The sequence below is a fragment of the Rhea pennata genome, chromosome 3 (genome assembly GCF_028389875.1).
Source record: "Rhea pennata isolate bPtePen1 chromosome 3, bPtePen1.pri, whole genome shotgun sequence".
In the NCBI taxonomy this organism is placed as follows: domain Eukaryota; kingdom Metazoa; phylum Chordata; class Aves; order Rheiformes; family Rheidae; genus Rhea; species Rhea pennata.
This window is the reverse complement of record NC_084665.1, coordinates 622,365-644,476: the sequence shown is the minus strand read 5'-3', so window position 1 is coordinate 644,476 and position 22,112 is coordinate 622,365. Positions and strand designations below refer to the sequence as shown.

The following is a 22,112-nucleotide window of genomic DNA, read 5'->3' as shown; positions in this document are numbered from 1 at the left end:
GACAGATGCTGGATTTCTCCTAGTCAGACTGTAAATACAGGATGCAGCCCAGGAAGCTCCCCTCCTCATGGAAATCTGAGTCTGAAGCCAAAAAGGAAGAGACCAGGTGCTGTCAGGGAGATAGAGCCTGCAGTAGGCTGGCATTCACCTGGCTGTTAACGGGGTACAAGGCCAAAAAGGGTATTATACTATGCAGACAAATGAACACACTTTCCATCCCGCACCTTCCACCCCCGTTAGCTTCTCTTTCCAGGCTGTTTTTCTCCAATCCTTTCCCACTCCAAAGTAGGGAAGGTCAGTAGCTGCAAAAGGTATGCCAACTTCCCAAGTGCTTGGCTCAGGTAGGGCACTAGTTTGTCCTGCCCTGCAGAGTTGGCTGCACCGTCCCCCTGCAGGAGGGTTAATCCGGAAGTTGGAGAGGAACCAGTCACTGACCAAGGGGAGGGAAACCCCATTTATTTCGGCTATTAGAATTTGGCACGCACAGAACATATCACAGTAACGCACTGGAGGCTAAGGGTTTTTTTTTTTTTTTTTTTTTTTTTTTTTCTCTACAGACATACAGGAAAACTCTATGCAACTTCCATGTACAGATTACACAAAAGGAAACAGCTTTAATCAATCATTGGTGAATCATGGAAGCTTCAAGATCTCTGTAGCTGGCACAGGAATGTTCTCTGCCCCCCCTCCCCCCATACAAAAGGCATTTCAGATCAAACTCTCTAGTAGGTGATATCTCCATGCATTTCTACAGAATTAAAGAAGCTAACAGACAAAAAGCCCAGATCAAGCCATATTAATCAGACTGGTTGGTTCTAAGTTAAATCAACAGTAATTATGGACAAATGGACCAAGTGACCAAAGACTGGGACTGAGAACACCACTTACAAGAGATTCAAGTGGTTCCTTCTCTTTGTACTATACATAACTGGAGAGTTCTGAAGTAAGAGTCTGCATTTGTAAAAGCCTTAGAAACATCCAATCATCTAGTAAGTGTGTATTAGTGAAACTAAGGTAGTTCTAAATTAAACTATGTGGATAGAAAAGAAATTTTTATAGAATCATTCAGGCTGGAAGGGACCTCAAGACACTTCATCGTAAGAAAATTGCACCTGTAGAACAAGTGAATTTTTAGATATTACTACAGCACAATGAGGTTTACAAGACAGTGGATTAGGACTATTTCTCCAGAAAAGTGTGCCAGTTTGTATCTTTAACTGCATGATTAGGCTGTATTAGGACTGCTCTGCAACCACAAGTGCTAAGTATTTAACCCAGTTTTGGTGCCAACAGGTTGCTTTAACATAACTTTAACTACAGATTTCAAGTTTTATTTTAAACAGTTACAGGGGAAGATTTCAAAGTTTGGCAGTTTGGCCAGTAGCCTCAAAAAATTGTCTGAGTTTTGTTTGTTACAATTTAGAACAAAAAGGATAGGAATCAGATTGCTCTCACTCACCCTTTTATTCTGTATCGTACTGCAGCACTGGACCAAAATTTTTGGAGACCTTTAGTGTTAATCCACCAGGGACAATATTGGGCTGGACAACCAATGCAAATATTAATACACCAAGATAAATCCTTAGACTTGATTTATTTAGGGTCATTTGTACATACGAGCTACATCTCCAAAATCTACTTTATTCTACAAGACAGCTTCCCTACAGTTAGTGAAACCCTTGCCTAGAATGGTTGCTTTACATAACTGATATATTAAAACATGGAATGCTTGTAGAGTTGTGGCACTGTATGACATCTACACAGGACTTCCTTCAAAAGCTACAACTAGGGAGCCTCCTAGCTTCTCAGCAATACAAGCTCGGTTGAGGTCCTCTGGCCCATTTGCTTGGCATTCATGCTTTATGCCTAAAAGAAGAGGCAAAACACTCAATAACGCAGCATTTCAATATGTTAATAAACAATCAGAAAACATACTTGGTAGTAGTATTAGAACAGACAGTCTAGTCATTTAAGCAAGCAAGTTCTGCCATATCTCATAAGACCTAAAGCAAACGGGTATTCTTTTTCTTTGATATGTCACAGGAGATATCTGACTGCACATTAAATACACAAGGTATCGATGCAGAATTATCAAGAATAAAGTTTCCACTAGATCAACACTCAAATCTTCCGCCATTTTATTCCAAGCTACATTGTGAATAAATCTGTCTCATTTCTAGTCCTGCCCTGGATATGGCAGCTGCAGGAGCTAAACACAAGCAATAAGATGGCTGACTTGGCTCCTGTCTCTGGAAAGATGGGTGAAAGGATGAAAGTGGGAACTCTGTGGGTAGACACCGGAAAGACTTTGCTGTTATGAGGAATTAACAGTTTTGAAGCGGAGGAGGGACTCAATCCAACCTTGCCTTATGTGGAGAAAAGCGGAAAAAGCACAGGATATTTTTTCCATCTTCCCCATGTGCGGGACACAACAGTATCTATCCCTGACTAGTTCCAATCCATTGGTGAGTTGTCTTGTGAATGCTGACTGGTGCTGCTGCACAGTGCTCTTGCCTTTCTGACACTTCAAAACTTTGCACTAGTGCAAGCCAAAAGAACTGAAGGGGTCAATACTAATCTGCTAAGAGCCATCATAGTGATTTCTTTAGAACAGTATTTCTTAATGCTGCACCTCCTTGACTGGGAGCTCCCTAACATGGAGTTTTGCTTCTGCATTGGGAGGTGCAATCTACATTGCAGTGAATAATCAGAACTGTATCTACACATCAAGTTGACTTTTAAATACTGCAGTACAGTGAGTTTACAAAATTCTGTATTTCAACAGTCGAAGGGCTCGATGTCCTCTGTCACAGACGCTGCTCTTAACAAAATCCAGTTCAGTGTTAAGAATGTAGTATGTTCTAAGCTGTATGATGCAGATGTGTTGCTCTGTTCTGTACAGTTGTGGTTTCACACACTGCAATGCCCGCTCTTGTCCTAACACAAAGGTCTGAGCACACTTCTACTGCCTGTAAAATTCAGTCAAACCCTATAGTGAGGAGTTTATTTTAGCCCTGCCACAAGGCATTTCAACTGTGAAGTTCTCACCTGTTAGTGACATCTTTTTTTTTTTTTTTTTTTTTTTTGGGGGGGGGGAAGGGCAAAGCCAATCAGCCAACACTTAAGCTTTACTACGTAAGCATTCTAAGGCACGTGGCACAGCTAGAAGCACTAGCTGTATTACATACCTTGAAACTTCTTTTTGATTGCATCCTTGGAGCTTGCGTAGATCATCTTACTTTTGAGAGGTGCCTGTTCTGGTGCCCTAGTGGGGTACACCCAAAGAAAAATCAATTAATGACATATATTAGCCAGCACAGACAGAAGCAGTATCCCACTATGAGCAAGTGGGACGTTTCCTAGCTGCAACTTGGAATACAGGCATCAGGCTGTCATGATAGCTGCTTCTGCCGTCTTGCATGCCTGGGCAATACAAACACTGACAGACCTCACCTACAATCCTTGGACTTCATGCTAGAAATGAGTTAGAAATACGGCTTACCATAAGAAAAACATCAGCTCTTCTTTTTTGGATTCCTTGGTCTCAAAGCTTGCATCATACAAGGCATAACGGCAATCCTTCTCGGGAAGCATCTGCACAAAGTGCTTGAAAGGGTCGGTAACTGTCACACCGACATCTCCCACTAGAATCTCTTTGCCTTCTTCCACGATAATGCACTTTTTGTCTGGACTGAGGCAGAAGATGACAGCCTTCTTCCTCTTCTTAATTTCCTCAGGCGTGGAGCATTTCCGCACTTTCATATCATAGAAGATGCGGCATACCTCATCAGCAACTTGTACTCCAGATGCCTGCAGAGACAAAACAGCAAAGACCTTTAGGGCTACTACTGCAAAGTTTCATAACTGTGTTATTGTACTGCCTGCCTTAAATCTGAGGCCAGAAGACAAGTGATATTGGCAATAGTTACCAATGGCCTGAGTGTCAAATTAGAAAAGACCACAGGCCCTCCTATTCCGGGCTAAGTTAAGAATCTAGAGTCCTGCTTATACTGAGACACTATTTTGGAGCAGCTTTACATGCATGCCTCCACTACCCTGAAGACCCAGTTGTGGCAGATCCTATGACACTGCAACAGCTTAATTTTGTTATCCATTTCAGGATGGCTAGATATTTGCTAAGTCTACAAGGATCACTGTACAAAGTTTCCTATTCATTTCCAGCATGCTTGTGATCAGATTTTGAAACATTACGTAAAGCATGGCCAAATTCCATGCTTGTCACATTTATTTGATTTAGAGATCAAAAGTCATGTAGCAGGGTATTGGGATGCACAGTTTTTAGCTGTGAACAAGAAAGCCTTTAGGGTTTTAGAAGGTGGGGTTTTCCCCCCCCCCCCTTTGGAAGTCTGAGGGGAAATTACTTAGTAGCACGCTCCTGTGTTAGGTGTCATAGGAGGTGTAGATACAGCATTAGGGACCTAATCCTAAAAGCAATTGCACAGATTAAAGAGGACAAGACCTAGCAAGAATGACAGGAAGTTGAACTGCATTTTCAGTGTGTGCTGGTTTTTTTGAGAAGGTTGAAAGGAAACAGAGGTGGCAGGGTAGAGGCATTTGTACCTGAGTTTTATTCTCAGAGTGCAGCAAAGCTTGAGAGCTTAAAGGCAGCTGTGTAACAGGGGAATGCTGCAAATACAGGTGCCACACTGCAAATAGAGAATGCTAGAACAACATGCCTAGACAGTAGAAAGCAAACTGAAACCTGTCCAGCAGTCATTTGCATCTGTTCAACACTGCATGCAGTGTAAACAGTGAGACTTCTGTCTAATACTGCTTCTTCCCCTACTGCTTCTGGCTCTTCCAGATTCAAATGACCTTATTCTCAGAAATGGCAATTCATATCTCAGACAGAAAGCCACCCTCCTCCCTCTGGGTAAATGGTTACATGTCACTGTTACAAGCATAGTCAGCATGACTAAATAGTCAGGTAAAGCCAATGTGGGAGATATTAACTGAAAAAGAGACTAAAGGTTGCTCTTCGTCTAGCTTTCCTCTAATCCCAGCACCAAATGTCTGCTCTACAGATTCATTTGCCAGGGACGCTATCCCTTGCTTAGAAGGGAAGTATTTTAAAGAAACAGCACAGTTCAGCTGCAGAACCAGGGAAGTCAGTGGTGAAGGTGAACTCAAAACAAGTTGCCCAGAGAGGTTGTGGAGTCTCCTTCTCTGGAGATATTCAAAATCCACCTGGACACAATCCTGTCTAACATGCTCTAGGTGACTGTGATTGAGCAGAGAGTTTGGGCTAGATGATCTCCAGAGGTTCCTTCCAACCTCAACCATTCTGTGACTTTGTAACTGCTTAGTGCTAACTTTCAGACACCTGTCCTTGAGATACAGTTATTGACTTGGACAACTACTTAATGTATTTTTGAAAGCCTCAAACCAATGCCCACCATGCACTATTATGACACAGGACCTCAGATGAGTCCAGATTCTTCTTTCTTCTCCCTCCCCCGCCTTCTGTAGTTTCCAATAGCTGGCATAGTTTTGCTAACCCAATGAAGGCAGGTCCAGGGCTGTTCCAAGCACATAGCTGGCATATGCAGACACAGACAGCAGAATCTATTATCATCGAGTCTGCCCTGATTTTGCACAACCAGCACTTGGGAGATTTAGATGTCAATCTCATACAGTAGCAAACCTGAGACAGAAGCTTTTTTCCAGTATGGAGAATAGTGCTCTTTAAAGGTTTACTCAAACACAAAAGGGCCTCCCTCAAGGTTTACAATGCATGGCTTGTCTATTAGGGATAATCTACCTAGAATTCCTCTGCATTTACTTTGGGGTAGAGGCATACATACAGAAAAGGGAATAAGTCACTGTGCCTCAGCTGCTTGGCAGGCAGCCATCCTTCTGCATATCTTCAATATGGTCAAGGAAAATAAGTGGAGAAAGCTTATTCCGGGATAAATTCAAGTGAAAGTGCAAACACTAAGCAAAGTGCCTCATTCCCATGCTCAGCTCTTCCATACAGAGGGACTGTACTTTGTCATATTGTGTCATTGAGGGCTAATGAGGCATACAGGTTTCCCCCTCCAGTTTCTGAACCCCTGCAGTTGGTGTTAGCTTAAGAGCTCTTTATAAAGACTAAATATATAAGGTTGCCCTAATAAAGTAAAGAGTGGAGTGACTAAAACTAGTGCATCATTCACTAAGGACAAATCTACAAGTGAATGCAGGACAACTGTTTTTCCCTGAGGTTTGTCTTTTAGCTAACGACATCTCAGTAGTGGACAGCAGATACTATCATTCCTGCATACATCTATCCATACCTGTCTATATGCCAGTATATAGATTTGCAAGAAGCTTAAGATTTCAAATAGAAAAAGATTAGAAACACTGAACTATCCAGGGAATGAGGAGCCTTGTAATCCTATGAAAGTAGTTAATGTCACCTGGCTCTGCCTTTATCAATTCTGGATCTTTGCTCCAAGATCACAACACCCAACTCTTCTGCATCAATTCCTGTAATCAACATCTTACTCAGAGGAGGTTAATACTTAACAGGGAGTTAATAACTTAAAGGAGTCTGAAGGAAGCAGCAGCAATGGAGCTGCAAGTTGATGCAAACTGAGCGGCCAAAAGCATACACTTGTGTTATTGCAGAGCCAGAAACACATCTCCAAGTTGGGAAACAAATTGTTTCCTTATAAAGAAATTGAATACTGCTGGCAAGTTGGTTCAAATTCCAAAAACGTTGAGAGTATTCCGTCTGGAAACTCAAATTCACTGCTAATCCACAGTAGGTAACTGGGACCAACCAGAAGCACAAGGAACAACACTCAAAACACATTTTTTATTTTTCAAAGCAAAAGCCAATGCTACTCCTTTCACAGCTGCTCTCCTTTCACAGCTGCTGTACAGCCCCTGGATTTATTATACAGGCTGATACCAGCAGCTATTATTCTGCTAGGGACAATGTGCATTTGTTTTCTAAGAAAACCCTATAGCTGTGTCACAATATGGGTTGAAATGAACCAAGAAATGAAATATATTTGAAACCTACTGCTCTAGATTTTTAACACTTAACTTGCACTCATGATGTAACTAATTGCTTCCAAAAAAGAGGATATAATTCTGTAACTTCAAGTTCCCTCTCCAAGTAGATTTGCACCAGTTAGGTTGGCTTTGTAAACTTCATTAAAAAGGAAAAAAAAACATAAAGCCTAGGCAGGTTTTGTTGCAACTTGGTTGCAGTTATTCTGTGCAGGGCAGCAACAGGATGACTGTTAAGGGCACTGGAATAAGGGGAAATACTACACTTAAAAGTACCTGTTTTCAGTCCACATTTTAACCACTTCTCTGCTGATCTGTCCAGAAGAACAGCTAGTGAGACACCCCCACTCCATCAGTAACGACAGAATAAATGTTCATTTGTTAGTCTAAATTTTTCCTTTGGCCCAAATATTGTTCTGCTTAGAAGATTCAAAACAGCACATTTATTATTATCTTGCGCATTTTGGCTTGAATGCTGCACTAATAGAAACTGCTTGGTTCTGTTCCATGTTCAGTACTAAAGCAGTTATCCAAATTTGGTCTACATATATGGGTTGCTGTACACTGAGCAGTATAAGCTGCATGTATTCAAAGAATACAAGACTAAAAGTTGATTACATTCTGATGCAGGGGACAGACTGACCCTGCAACACAGATAACACCAGCTTAAATTGTTCTCAGGATATAGCTACAAAGAACTGGCTACACTCAGGGAGGAACCCGTTTCTGTAGCTCTTCAGGGTCTTTATGAAGGTGCCTGCTAAGCTAAATGAAACACGGAAGCAGCAAGGAAGCAAGCCACCTAATTAGCAGATGGAAAAACGAAGAGGCAGTAGAGTATATTCAGGGAGATCTATAGGTCTGCTCTAAGGAAGTTCTGTAGCAAAAATTATTTTTTTCCCAAAGCTTTCTGCAGCTATTGAAAAAGTGGCATATATTTTGGGCTATACGGAATTGTAAAATTTTTCTGGATCCCTAGTACCAGTGCCTGCTTTGTATTTTCATACAGATTGCTGTAGGCACATGAGGTAATGGTTGCATTAAATGCCTTGTCAGCACGCACTGCAGTAGCATAGCACTTCTTACTCCTTTCACAAAGCCACGATGTTCCTGCCTTAAGGGCAAAGCAATGCAGAAACCATCCCTAATCCCACAATGCAGAGAGCAGTTTCTAGCTTGCAGTCTTTCAACTGCAGTAGTTGTATCCAGCCGACTCCATTAACAGCTTCCAGTATCTTGCCCTCATCACCAACTACTCTAAAACTGAAATTTAATATAAAATGGGACCTTTGAGTGATATAAAGGAAGAGGAAATTTTCACGTTAACCCAAACTTAAAAAAAAAAAAAAAAAAGAAGAAGAAGGTTCCCTACACAGAGGAAAAAAAAAATTCAAGCAGCATGACAGATGCCTGATAAACTGGATTTGTAGTAAGCCTGTATTCCAGTGCAACTCTGACATGGTGAAATTGGTCTTGTGTTTCATTACAAAGCACAGCGAACTCAGTATTTTCCTCCTTGAGTATTTAAGCTATTTTAGAAAAAATAAAAGTCTTTGTTCTCCCTGCAAGACAGCCAAGAAGGTTTTAAATGAATGACTCTGAACTTGTCCTCAGAAAAACTAAGAACTGAATTTGTCTTTAAATATTGACAATTTCACAGTGTGAGTTCTCTTCCTTGTGATCAGAGCCTAAAAGCCCTCCACAGTGATGTCTGTTATCTACAGAAACATTTTGAAGAGCCAGTTTTGGACTTGTTTTATTTAGGAACCATGCATGCACATATCGCATTTAGCGGTGTGGATTACCTACAGCCTCTCAAGAGCAACTTCTGCTTCTTGGAAAAACATTATAATTTTTTTTCAGAATTTCACCCAGAGCATATATTCCTCAAATATTCCTGGTTTAATTGTTCGCTAGTCAAATTACTAGCAGATACTTAGTTCTCAGTTTTGTGCAAATACCATGTTCCCGCTAGGCCTGGCATACCCTCCTCTCCATCTATTTTCAAAATGCTGCCACCACCCGCTGTCCATGCTGCCAGAATTGTTCGCGTAACCACATGGCATTTCCATCTGGCTCAGTGATGTGTCATAGGACAGCCCTGCGACAAACATTTTTTCAGTTAAAACCATTACCATGCAACTGTTCTGGGATAGTGCCCTTACCAAAGCTGCTTACCAAAAGGTTACAACTAAAATGTGCGATGGTCTACAACTTGACTGAAAATACGGGGAGTTAAAAATCTAAGGATCTTCAATATTACTTTGCTTTCTATCTGTACCAGAGCACTCAAGAAAACCCTATTTGTATCACAACTCTCACTTTATTGAGTAGGGAAGGAGGCAACACACAGAGCGACTAATTTGACTTCACCCCAAAGGCCAGCTCCACTCCAGGAACACCACCAATCTCCACAGTGCCAATGGGCTTATTGCCTCTGCTACCTACAGCTGGATAGTTCAGACATCCGCTTTTATACCAGGCAGTCTATGCCGCTGAAAAAGGCCCAAGCTTTGATTCAGATCTGAAGCACAAAAGGAAACATAACTGCCTTTTTACTGCCTGTTGTGTAAGAGACCATTATTTACACACCATAAAACAGCAAAAAGTACAGACTTATTTGCATATCACTTGTAGGCAGATCTTGCCAGCTGGACTGAAGTGTTTTATTTTGCCTTATTTGGTCTCTTATTTGGGGTGAAGCGGGAGGAAATCAGAAGTCTATTCAGCCTCTTTTTTTTCCTTGCCAAAGAAAAGAAAGAAAAAAAGATTCTCATCTAGACAAGAACAGATGAGGAAGAGAACAATTACAAAAAAGCAGAAAGAAATTCTCTTGGCGCTTTCAGCCTAATAGGAAAAGATCATCTTCTCTCAGCTCCAAAGAAGCACACTCCGAATGATTATTAAGGTAGGCAGCATACACAATGCCCATAAAGAAGGGCAATCCTAGCTACATTTTTGAAAAAGCAAGAAGCATGGTAGCTAGTGGCAGAGCAGTAGCTTTGAGCAGTACCCATTCGTGTGTTGAAACATGCATTTAGAAAGCGACAGGAGTGCAAGCTGGTACACAACAGAACACTTACATGAACGCAAAGCTTCTTAGAAAGAAGCTATCAAGAGCCCAAGAGTCAGTAAAAATTTCCTTGTGGTCCACCAGACACCTAATGTAACCCAAAGCTCATCCTTAAAAATAGCTTTTGAAGGCCTCTTCTAGGCATCTTAAAGGGTTGTTATCAAGGTATCCTTTCTTAGAGATAGCTGCAAATATGGAACAGATAGGCAAGTGAAAGCTCAGATCAGCCTTCGATGCAAGTTCTGGCTGTCCATGGTCTTTGCAGCAGGAGATCTGAGGTCAGCCTTTGCTTCCCTAGGAAGTTTCTTGATAGTGATTTTCTGACAGGGCAAGTGGGAACACGCCAGTGACACCCACACTACCAATTGTCAGGAGGCTGTAATCTTGTATATGAAGCATATGTACCCAGCAACTACACAGATTTGGGAATGATAGAGACTAACAACTAAGAAAAATAATTTGCATAGTCTTCCAAAGACCATGGAATCATTTAATCTGTAGCAAAGAAACCAAACCTTATGGTAAAAGTTATTTGGCACATAAAAGCAGAAAATCCAAAGCTCTTTTGCTTTCAAGTTATGTTCTCCTGCTGGCGTCACTGTACTTTGCCAGAAGGCCTGCACTGTTTGCCTGCAAGCAAGTTTGTATGTTACTAATGGAAACCATCTTAAAAAAAAAAGAAAAAAAAACACCTAGACTCTGTTCCAAAAAGGTGATCACTATGAAAAATACTAGTTTTGACTGACTGGGGAATTGTCTAATTCTGAAGCAAGATGAAGCCTGACACACTGAATAGTCATTCTAGGTTTGCATACTGCAGAGGTAGTAGCTAGCTTGTTCAGACAAGCCTATTTCAAGCAAAAGCTGCAAGACTTGTCAGACTTTCAGCAGCTTCATCTGCAGCTTCCATTAGCTATGTTCCATGCTGCAGACACGTCCTAGAGAGATGCTTTAACTCGTCTTTTTTGTTTGTTTGTTTTTTAAGAAGCAAGGAGATTAGTAGTACATCTTGTCAGCTGGCTCTGTGCAGAATAAAAAGTTTTGCTGTATGTAGGCTTAAATATGCAATCCCTCCAATAACGGCAATAGACCTAGCAAAGTACGTTAAAACACACAATTGTTTGTTGCCGGACAAGTGTTTGTGCACGACTCAAGCCAAAACAGGAGAGCAGCTAAAACCACGAGCCAATTCAAGTGAATTTGTCAATCTCAGTAGTTGGAGTTAAATAAAGATGCAAACTTGTAGTCGAGGGAATCGAATGGCAGAACTGCAGAAAAATGAGCTATACTAAAGCGTAATGGCTGTTGGGTCTATTCCATCCTGTTTATTAAAGGAGTCCTTTGCGTTTTTTCTTTTTTTTTGTGTGCGTATGGAAAGTCAACAAAAACAAGCAAGTCGGGGTGTACATTCAGTACGTTTTCACCGTTCCTCAGTTCCCTGCATTGCATGTGGGAACTGCACAAACAGAAAAATCCCTGCAGCGCCTGCGGTACGAGCCCTCGGCATCGGAGGCGCCTCGGCTGCACGGCGGCTGCATTCGCCCTTCCGCCGAGTCTGCTGCGCCCTTTTGTTCGCCGCGAGGATCGCGGACTCCAGCCGCGCCCGATTAAGGGCGGCCCCGCAACGGAAGCTTCGGCACCCCTCACCGCCGCGTCCGGGCGCCGGCAGCCCGCGCCGCCCGCCGCCGCTTTCTAGGCCAGGCCCGCAGCGCCGCGGCCTCGCGGAAGATGGCTCCGGGCCGCGCGGGCGGATGCGGCCGCGGCCCGGTTCCCCTCCCGGTGCCGGCCCCTAGCGGAAGCTCCCAGCCCCCTCCCCGCCCCGCCCCCACCCCCGCGCGGCCGCGCCCTGCGGCACGGGGAGGGGCCGCGCATCGCCCCGCAGCGGGGCCCGGCGCCTCCCTCCCTCCCCCCCCCACGCGCTCTTCCCGCCTCGTTCGCTCTCCTCAGCTCCCCCGGCCGCCGCCAAATGGACGCGCCCGCCCCCGGCGTCCGCGTGCGGCGCGGAGCGTACCATCGCGTCGCGCGGGGGAGGGCGGAGGGGCGCGGACGGTTCCACCGCCTCAAGGAGGGGGACGGAACGTTCCATCGCCTCGTGGCGGCGCGTTGGGGGGGGGGGGGAGGGGGATAGGGCACAGTCCTCGCCCGGCGTCCGGAGGCGAGCGGAGCGGAGCGGGCTGGGCGGGGGGCGCAGCACCGCCCTGCCGCTGTGCGCGGGGGCGCAGACCAGGATGCGGCAGTCCCAACCACCCCTCCCCCCGCTTCACCCGGGATGAAGGGGAAGGGGGAGGGGGGAGGGGGGAAGGAAAGGTCCCGGCCCGCGCCCCCTCCGCCCGTCCCCAGCGCCCCGCCGGCGCTCGGCTCCCTACCATGGCGTCGGCGAGGCGCGGCTGGCGGCGGAGCGCGGTGCGGCGGCAGCTGCTCCCCACGGATGCTGGGCGCGGCGCGGGCTCCGGCAGCAGGAAGGGAAGTGGCGAGAGCGCGAGCCGGGCGGAAACGCTGCCGACGTCACGGCCGCCGTGCCCGGAGGAGGAAGCGGTTGCTATGGCAGGAACCCAGCGTAGCAACGCCCCGGCCGCAGCCCCCCTCCCCCTTCGCTACGACCGCGTGCCCGCTGCGCCAGGGAGGGGGTAGGGGGAAGGGGAGCCCGCGCGCCCGCCCAATCACGGCCGGGGCCGCCGCGTGATTGACGGGGGCCACGCGCCAGCCAGCCAATGGCGTCGGCCCCCTCTGCGGCGGGGCGGGGCTACCTGCCCCAAGGTGTGTCGGGAGGGGGAGGCAGCGGCCGTTAGGGCAGTTGAGGGGGGAGGTGCGGGTAGCGTGAAGCGGTCGGGAGAGGAAGGGGCTTGGGGGACTCAGGGCGCGTTGGGGGCAGCCAGGAGAGGTCGGGGGAAGCAGTTGGGGCCAGCCAGGAAGGGCTGCGGGCAGCCGAGCGTGGTCGTGGCGATGGGAAGGGTTAGGGCAGCCCGGAGGGGAGCGCGCCTGTGCGTGTATGTAGGCGGATCAGAAGAGAGAGTGAGGAGGAAGTGGGTTCCTCCCCCCTGCTTTTGTGCTTTTTTTTTTTTTTTTTTTTTTTTTTCCCCAATACCTACTTTGGTGCGATCTCAGTCAGCTGCTGCTGATTGGCTCCGGCCGGCCGCTTTTGTTGTGTGCCGCAGGAGCGCTGCGCGTTTGTGCTCGGGAGCCTCCGCTGGGAGGGCTCCGCTCGAGTCGGAGCGGCCTCTTAGGTGGCCGGAACAGTGAGCGACTTGTCTTCCAGACAAAGCTGAGCGCTGGGGAAAGGGTGTTGCTGAGGCACAGGGCTCAAGGGCGCTGCTGTTCCATATTTATTGCAGCGCTGATAAATCTAAAATGCTAGGAAAGTACTAGTTTCTAACGTTTCTGGGTAGTGTGGACCAAGCTTTGTGTAATGAGACCGCTATCTGGTTGTAAAAGCATCTGCTCATGTTGAAAAATATGTAAGCACTTAAATTTCATTCCTGGATTCTGATTGTGACTGTATTCCTGGTTTGAGTTGTTGTGAATTAGCAAGCAAAGAGCTTCCGCCTCCAGCTTCAAGTGTACTTGTGGAGTCACTGTGTCTGCTTGTAAGGAAAGCAAAGCATTTGACTAAAGGTTTTCAGGGCTGGGATGTGAGGCAGCGGTTTCATTCCAAGTTACAGCTGAGCTTAAAACGCCATTAAAGGTGTGAGTCATGCCTGCCTTAAAGTCTTCACCTGTGGTGGTGGACTGATTACGAATGTGATTTATTGTATGCTCCCATAGAAGGCCTTTTCTGGTGTTTTGTAATGCCTCTTCCTATTAGATATGGGTGGCTAGAAGATCATCTATATCGAAGATATGTATATTGAAAAAGCATTCCTATTCTGGTAGGCTCTTTTATTGGGTAGCTTGTGCTAGCAAGGGTTTGCTTTTGTAAGAGCATTTGCATCAGGTTTCCTGTTGAAATTAGCTGGTCTACTGGTATCATTTTAGACTTAAGTTGGAGAAGGTAGGTGGTTCCTCTCTAGGTTAAATATATCAGGAAAGAGTGTAGCAAGACTTGCATGTGGACCAAAGCTGTAATTTGCTTTGGAAATAATAATGAGAATTGATTCATGGTACATTGTTTCTTAACATACAGAAGTCAGGTAAAATGCCTCTGTAATAGAAAAACTGCAGTCCTACAAATGCATGTCTCCTGATAGACTGCTCTGGTCCTGTTTGTCTGCTGTAACTGCTAGTCTGGAGAAGGTGCAAGCTACAACTCAACCACAGTGAGTGTGTGCTGTGTGGCTGGGAGAGAAAATAAGGGTGCTCACTTGGCTGTCAGGGTCTCTTTGCCAAGTGTCACAGCAGATCGTCATTACAGTTTGGGGAATGGAATAACTGGGACCTGATCACCAAGGCAGCTGTGCTTTTTAGTGTTGGTTGATGTGGGTATTGTGTCTATTATTGGTCCAAACTTAATAAAGTGTTTTTTCTGTGACAGGAATACAGAAATAAGGCATTGGGGGGGGGGGGGAGGGGAGGGAAGGAATGATGTTAGGTCATGAGAACAGGACTGGGGCTGTTCTATTTTGTATACTTACATGGGAAAATGAGTTGAAATTGGCCTGTTGGCTCAGTGTGGTAGGGCATGAGAACTGCAATGGCTTTTTGAAATGTTATGTACCTCAAAAAACAAAACAGCTTACTCCACAGAGGCAAAAACATAGTGACCATAGTGTTTTGGAGAAGCTAAAGGCAGGACTTGCATCCTGAGATGTATTGGCAAGTGCATGGCTTATGGTGGTACCAGTCTGCTGTATCTTAGGACTTCACAGACTTGTGTGTGTGGTACCGCCACAAGTGCTGGGAACTGCATGCCATTGCCTGCTGAGGATTAGCACTACATATGACATAGTTTGGGAATCGCCATTCTAAGGAAATCCTGTGCTGCTTTTAGGGTAGAGGAGTCTGTTGTTACCAGGCCTATGCTTCTCCACAGACTGAATAGCTCGTTTCTCGTGTGCCTATGAACCATTCCCCAGAATTTTTGCAGCACTGTGGTTCCCCTTATAGGTGGACTTGCAGCTGCATCCTCTAAGGCAGCTGAATATCTGTCATCCCAATGAGGGAAAAATCCCTGTTTTGGGGTGGGCCTGGGGGAATTTTGATGCTTATTTTTAATAGCTCCCTTCTCATCAGTCCTGTCCTTGTCGTGAGACAGGGACCTGAGGTAGAGGTGAGGAAGTTGTGCCCTGTTGTGGCTTATTGCCACATTGGTACTATTCTTCTTGTGGCTTAGTGCTTCATTAATGTGCATCCAGTTATGGCCAGCTGTTCTGATGGTGTATGACTGAGCATGATTAAGGCTCCCAGGAGTTAAGGCTTCTCCCTTAACTTCCAGGTTTTAAATGCAGTATGAGGGTGTTAAAAAGACTAAGAGTTACGAAGGAAAAATAAACATAGTAGATTGCTACAGCAGTATGAAAATGGCATTTTTGACTAGGTTTCCTGCTTTTAAACACTATGTAAGCTCTGTCCTTTTGTTCCAAAGTTAATGCTGTGAATAATCTATGCTGAAAGCTCAAGCTGGATGTTTGGACAAACCCATCTCAAAATGTGAATCCCCTCTAACTTTCCCATTCTCTCTTAAGGTAAACAGCTATCACAATCTGAAACTTTCCTCCACAAAATCCTCCCTCTGGCCACAAGTGAGCCTGAGAGATTCTAGAGCCAATGGTGACCGCTCTGACTCCAGCGTGAAGCACTGGCATGAATGCTAGCCATTGAGCTTCTCTTCAATGAAGGACCATTTCCAAACCCAGCATGGCCTAAATAAAAAGTCCCCTGTGGATTCCTGCTTCTGAAAGAGACCCTGCGTTAATAGCGATTAGTCAAAGATGAATACATCCATCTCACTGACTTCCTAGTGTTTCAGATGGCAACTTCTTGCTTACTTTATATGCCTCAGCTATGTGAACTCCCCCTCCTGTCCTCCAAGCTACTGACTCATTTCCTCCTGTAAAACCTTCCTTTTTTAGCCTTTCGCTCTAAAGTGTTTGGTGGCTGTTTTGAGCTGCCTGTTCCATGCCTTTCTTAGGCAAATTTCTGCATGACAGCCCTGCAAGCCTTGCTTTTGTACTGTGGAAATCATTTTTTTTTCCCAATACTTTCAGTTCTTAAGAGCAGTTTCAGCTATGGACTGTGCTTCTAGGTAAATTGCTTGTTTGCTGTTGGAAATCAGGGAGGCAGACAATTGGCAAAGCTGCTGGTGAGCTGAGACTGCTGCTGCTTATGCTAATTGCTGTTGTCTCCTCCATTAGCTCAGCGCTTCGCCCATCTGTCTGTATCCACCTGCTCTCTTTTCATACGCTTTCACTGACATCTCACGGTTCACCACTCTTACAAGAACAGGGAGCACGAAGACTCGTCTTTGGTTTGATACTCTCCCCCCCCCCCCCCCCAAGCTGTGGAGCACCCAAATGACAGGATCAGGCCTTGCTGTCTGTGTTTTCTAATGCAGTGAAGAAACAAGTCACATCCTGTTGTGTGAGGTCTGACACTGTGGGGATTCTTGAGCTTAGGTCGTGAGGGATGGATGCTACTGTAACCTAACTAGCTTCCTGTACCTGAAATTCAGTAGTTTGTTTTTCTTTGAGCTTATGGAATATTGGCTCTGTGCACTTAGTGTTGCAAGGCTCAGCAAAGATAATTTTAGACAGGAACAGAAAGTCTCTGTAAACCTTGCAGCCGTAACTGTTCCACTGACAGAAACGCAGTGATGAGAAGCTGTGCATTGCTGCAACTTTTAACTTGGTCCATGAACTAGAATCAAAATTTGCAGGCAAATTAACGGAAAAGCAATTTCCCCAAACTGCTGTGATGGTCTGTTCCTTTTCTGAGGAGGTGGTGTGGCTTAGCAAACAGTGTATGGGAACAGAGAGTCCTGACTCTCTTCCAGATCTTCTGCTCTGGCCTCTGGGGTGATGCTGGGCAAGCTGTTTTACCTCCTTGCCTTAGTTTCCCAGTTGTGAAATGTGAACTGCCCTTTCTATATGCTTACTGCCTTTTCTGTAATGTAATTTGTGATCTAGGAGAGTTCAGAGCTGAATGTTGCTTAGAAATAAAAGCTATTTTTACAGTAATGAAAAGCGTCTCCTAAATTGCTAGAGATAAATGTTGGAACTAATGTTCTTTTTAATTTGTTCTTGACCTCCACAGTTGCTGCAGGTTGCAGTTCTTTTAATTTCCATATGGTAAAAACTCTGCAAGCTATAACAAAGCTATAACAAGCTGGACCAAAATCTTACCCTGCTTAGGTAAATCCTGACTTAACTTTATCAACCTCATCAGAATTATTGTGGATTGAGTGTGATGGGGAAGGTTGCATGGTGCTTGATTACTCCTGAGACATTTTTTACCAGTTGAAGGACAAAGGAAGCGAAGGCAATTCAGGAATGGAGCAACCCTATGTTAAGTTAGAAACACAAGAAGTTGATCAAGCTGCTCTCTGAGATTTTTGCTGTTGTTGCCACTGGAGTGAGGCCTGCCCTAACTGCTTTGTATGATAAGAATGGAATGCATCCTGTTGCAGAATCAGCTGAAGGGCTCACCACCACTCAACTCTCACTTAAATCCTCAGAATAGGCAACAAAATATTAAAAATGATGTGTTGGCTTCCCTGCGTACAAGTGAGTTGCATCTTAAATGCCCCTCCTTACAAGAAGGAAAGTTATGTTGAGCATACTAAGGCCTTGAACATCTCTTAACCAGTGAGTAGAGCTTCAAACAGTATCTCTCGCTGTATTATCTGAATTCTTTGCAATGTTTAGTGCAGTTACGCTCCTGGGCTCTTCTGTAAGACAGGGCTGTGTTTTCAACCCCCTTTATGAAGGGGGAGGGCTGAGCACTGGGAGGTTACATGACTCCAGCCCTGGGCAGGAAATCTGCGGTAAGGGTAAGTCTGGAGTGTTCACTGCCATTACAGGGTGATACCCTAACCTTTAGGCCATCTCTTCTCTGGGCATGTAAGATGCAATGTTACTATGGAAAATGCTCTATGGCTGCAAGAATTTCTTAGGGAATAAGCACTTGTGGCTGATGTGGGCTTTGTTCCAGGTGTGGAGGTGGTTGCTGCTGAGATCTATCTGCAATGCTGTGATTTTTTTTTCCTGACTAAATTAACCCCCACTTCTCTCACACTGTGACCCAGACAGGAGGTTGTTGTAGCAGGTTATTTGTTATGATAGCGTTTCCAGTTAGCATTTCAGGACAGTGAAGAAACCTCTCGGTGGTGCATTGCTTCAGCATAGTAGCTGTTTCTGGGTTAGGAACTCCAGGCCTGTCTGTGTCAGATGCTGAGACCGCTTGTTGAACCTGTTCAGGTTTAACTCTGAGGAGTGGAGGGCAACTTGGCTCTTGTTACCAGAGTGGATAAAATTAGGAGTTTATTATAAGGAAGCCTTCTAAAAGTAAGATCAGGTGATAGATGAATTAACCCTATCACATAACCAGTTGTGCAAGGGGCTGTACAGGCATAGACTGCAAAAATCCTCACCGTAATCTTCTTACAGTCTAACCGTAAGATAAAAAACACATGAGGTGATGAAAAATAAAACAACAAGACCATATTAGAATGATGGGTTGTTATGTTCATCACCAGCAGCCTGAAAGCTAGGAAGGTCTTAGGGAAAATTTGCTAGAGGTAATGGAAGTCTCTTTCAAATCTGTCCAAAGATAACGAATGAACACCGAATATAAATTTCTGGGAATACGTTTGTTTTATGAGGGTTAGGCATGTGATGCTGCTCTGAGAATATAAGGTGGTTATGGGAGGCCTGTGGTGCAAAGGCAGGTTTGGAGGGGTAAGCACCCCTTTCCCAAGCAGAGGCCTGCTGTTGTGCCACTGGTGAGAAGCCACAATCTGCACACCACCACTGATACCTGTCAAGCGCAACAGGGCAGGGGGCAGTAGGACAAGGCTTGTGCCTGCAGCCTGGGACTAGATAAGTCTGCAAGGAAAGAGGAAATGTAATCAAACCAAAGGGCTATGAGAGCTGGCTGTGCCAGCAGAATTCTGGATGGATGCTAGGGAGAAAAAACAAGCCAGATTGTGCCCCCCTTCCCCCCCTCCCCCCAATGTACCAGGTAGTCTAAAACAGGATGTTGCTTTCCTGATGAACCTACCTCATACATAGACAGATAGCACTCCTACTACCTCTACCACATGGACTATGCCAGGGAAGATGATTTTTGTCAGATGAGTAGAAGGAAGTTGCAGAGATGGAGACTGGAAAAGAAGAGGGTCTAGCTGTGTTTCCTGCAAGAGTGCAGGCAGATTGCAGCCACAGACATCCTCAGGTAGGAAGCTCTGACTCTGTCCTTGACCCCTTTTGTATCTGTTGTGTGTGTGATCAGTCAGCAGGATGTGATCTTTATGCATAGGTCAAAGGTGGCTTGGTGGCTATTGCTCTGCTAGCCATCTGAGCTGAGAGTTGGCTCAGCACGGGCTATTTACTCCTGTTGTGGTTGGTTTTGTCCAAGAAAGTGGCCATGGGGAAGCTTCCTGTGATGTTACTCCACTGACAAATGCAGTAGTGCTAGTGTGCCATCCCTTTCCCAGTGCTATCTTTTGGCACTGGGATCTGAGCCTGGATCTGTGATAGTGGCATATACTTGGTGTGCCATTCTCCTCTGGCATGTTGGTTGGAGAAAGGCCAGATGGACTGATGTGACAAACTGGTTTGGTTATCTTGTGCGTTTCTAGTCTTCAGGAACCAACAGTGTATTTCCAAGCTGTTGTGTTGCCAGAGTAGTGCAACAGAGATCTCTTGGTGGATAGCCACCCAATAAGCAAAACTGCTGGAGGTAGCTGGCAAGAAGCACAACTGTGACTGCATTTCAGAAAGAGACCGGAAAGCACAGGTTACAGTGGTACATGGACTGGATCTGGCCTGCCAGAGCAACACTCTCTTCTGCAACTCACCCTGCGATCTTTCCCTAGGGTCCTGCAGTTTCTCCTAATTCATGTGACTGAATGTAATCAAAACACAATTCTTGGACTGTTTTCCCCTGTCAAATCCCCCGTCCCAGAAATCTTTTGTCTGAGAGACAGTCCTTCACTCTCGCAATACCCCAGAAGATATTTCTGACTTGTTTCAGGCCCATGAGTCTCATGCCTCAGCAGGTGGTTGTTTTACCCTCCTCCGCTAGTTCCCAAACCTCTTGGTCCCAGATTCAAAGTCAGCCTCATGCCTGTTCGGGGTGGAAATGGCCTGCAGTTTTGGGATCACCAGCTGGAGAGGCCAGGGTCCTGGGGCAAAGCAAGCCTGCTGTGTTTCTCTCAATGCCATTTTGATGGCAGTGTATCAAATCCCAGCATGGAGCAGGAGAGCAGAGGGTGTAGGGCCTGCTGTAGGGCCTGGCCTTTTTCTGCTCCCAGGCAAGCTTTCTGCTAGAGAAAGAAGGCAGGGCACCATCTTGTGGCATGAAAGGAATTTTTCTGCATATCTGCAGAAGAGCAGTGCAGATTTTTGCCACTAGGTAGAGCATGGTAGTTCGCAACTTTTTTTCTTGCAGCCCAGCTTGTCTTCTGTAGCTTTAACCCTATTTGTGACTTACCCTACCTACCCCATGTACTTGTTTCCTCCCAGCTGTTGAGACCACTGCTTGCAGTGGAGCTTAAGCTAACAAACTTGGCCATCTCCGTGTTGTTCATATACTGGGAGGGAGTGTTACGGAGCTGCAGAGGGAATTGCCCTGGGACAGGGTCTGTTAGGTCCTGAGGTATGATAGCTCCACTCACATTAAAGCAGTAGTTGATCAAATCAGAGGTCCGTCTAGCCTAATATCATGTTCCTGAGAGCAGATCCCTAGGAAAGGACAGAAGAAGACAGCAGACGGGCAATAAGACATCTGCTAGATAGTCTGCCAGGCTTCAGCATGCAGGGAGGAATATCTTGAGCTAAACATAATGCGTCTAGTTTGAATAACCTTCAGTGCATTTCTTGCTTCCTGAATTTGGCTAGGTACCATGTGAACCTGTGAAGGCTGCTAGCATTTGCTACATCTTGCAGAAGGGCAGCGGGGCAAGAAACTTCTGTCCTGGGCCAGGAGTTGGGGACAGCTGTCAGAAGTTGCATAGGCATCATTCAGCTGTGTGCTGGGACTTCAGGCTCAGAGGACAGGCCAGAAAGGACTTGCAGCATGACACTTGCAATCTAAGCTTTCAGGACTGTTGCAGGGTCAACAGATATGTGAGCCTGCTGCTCCCATGTGCCAGACCTGTGTGTCTGGATTATGGATGTGCTGATCTTGAGCAAGGAGGAGTAGTGGTGCAGAGCTGTGAACCAGCTGCCAAGGTGGGCCTTAAAGTGAGCCTTGCATGTGAGCCATCTGTATGAGCTGGGATGCTTTGGCACCTCCAGAGCTGCTGAGACCCCAGCATTTCAGGACCAACTGGCCACTTGAGTTTGACCATTCCCTAGGAAGATAGCGGCAAAAATCAGAAAAAAAAAAAGCAGAAGTCTCTTTTGTGAAAATCATAGCAGTCCAAAAACTGCTTCATATCCATATTCTCCTGTTGGAGGACTGGTGAAACCAGGATGGTGATGACTGATGCTTTTTTTTCCCCCCTCCGGACACTGAGCTGGCAAGTTACACAGCTGCTGGTGTCCCTCTGAGCAGACTAGTTTCTCTCACTTCTTATTTATTTTGCTGTTGGCTTCCCATGAGACATGCCATCAGCTTTCCTGTTCTCTGACTAGTGATTTCTTGGTTTCCTGGAACAATATTGTCCCCCTTTTTCTTGAACTGGAGCCACAGCAGCCTCCTCTAGAAACATTCATCTGAACTATATGCTGTTGCTTGTGTCATATAACCTACTGCAGATATCTCCTGGCCCATGAGCATGTGTCCCAATAGTGCTTGTGTGCGTGGGGTAGAGAAAGGGTCTACTGAGCTGTGAGGAGCGGGCTGCAAACTAGGAGTAGTGCAATGCTCAGAAATGGGCACTCCTGCCCTGAAAAGCTTCTTGTCCAGTGTTGAGGTCTGACTA

At 45.6% G+C, this 22,112-nt stretch overlaps 1 protein-coding gene across 1 annotated transcript; it reads right to left on the bottom strand.

The window, feature by feature from the left end:
• Positions 1-1,575: 1,575 nt before the first annotated feature.
• DSTN (destrin, actin depolymerizing factor) lies at positions 1,576-12,589 on the bottom strand. Its single transcript, XM_062571316.1, has 4 exons — positions 12,460-12,589; positions 3,503-3,810; positions 3,189-3,265; positions 1,576-1,866 (listed from the first exon to the last, which is right to left on the bottom strand). The coding sequence occupies exons 1-4, from the start codon at positions 12,460-12,462 to the stop codon at positions 1,757-1,759; spliced, it is 498 nt and encodes a 165-aa protein (XP_062427300.1). The 5' UTR covers positions 12,463-12,589; the 3' UTR covers positions 1,576-1,756.
• Positions 12,590-22,112: the final 9,523 nt, after the last annotated feature.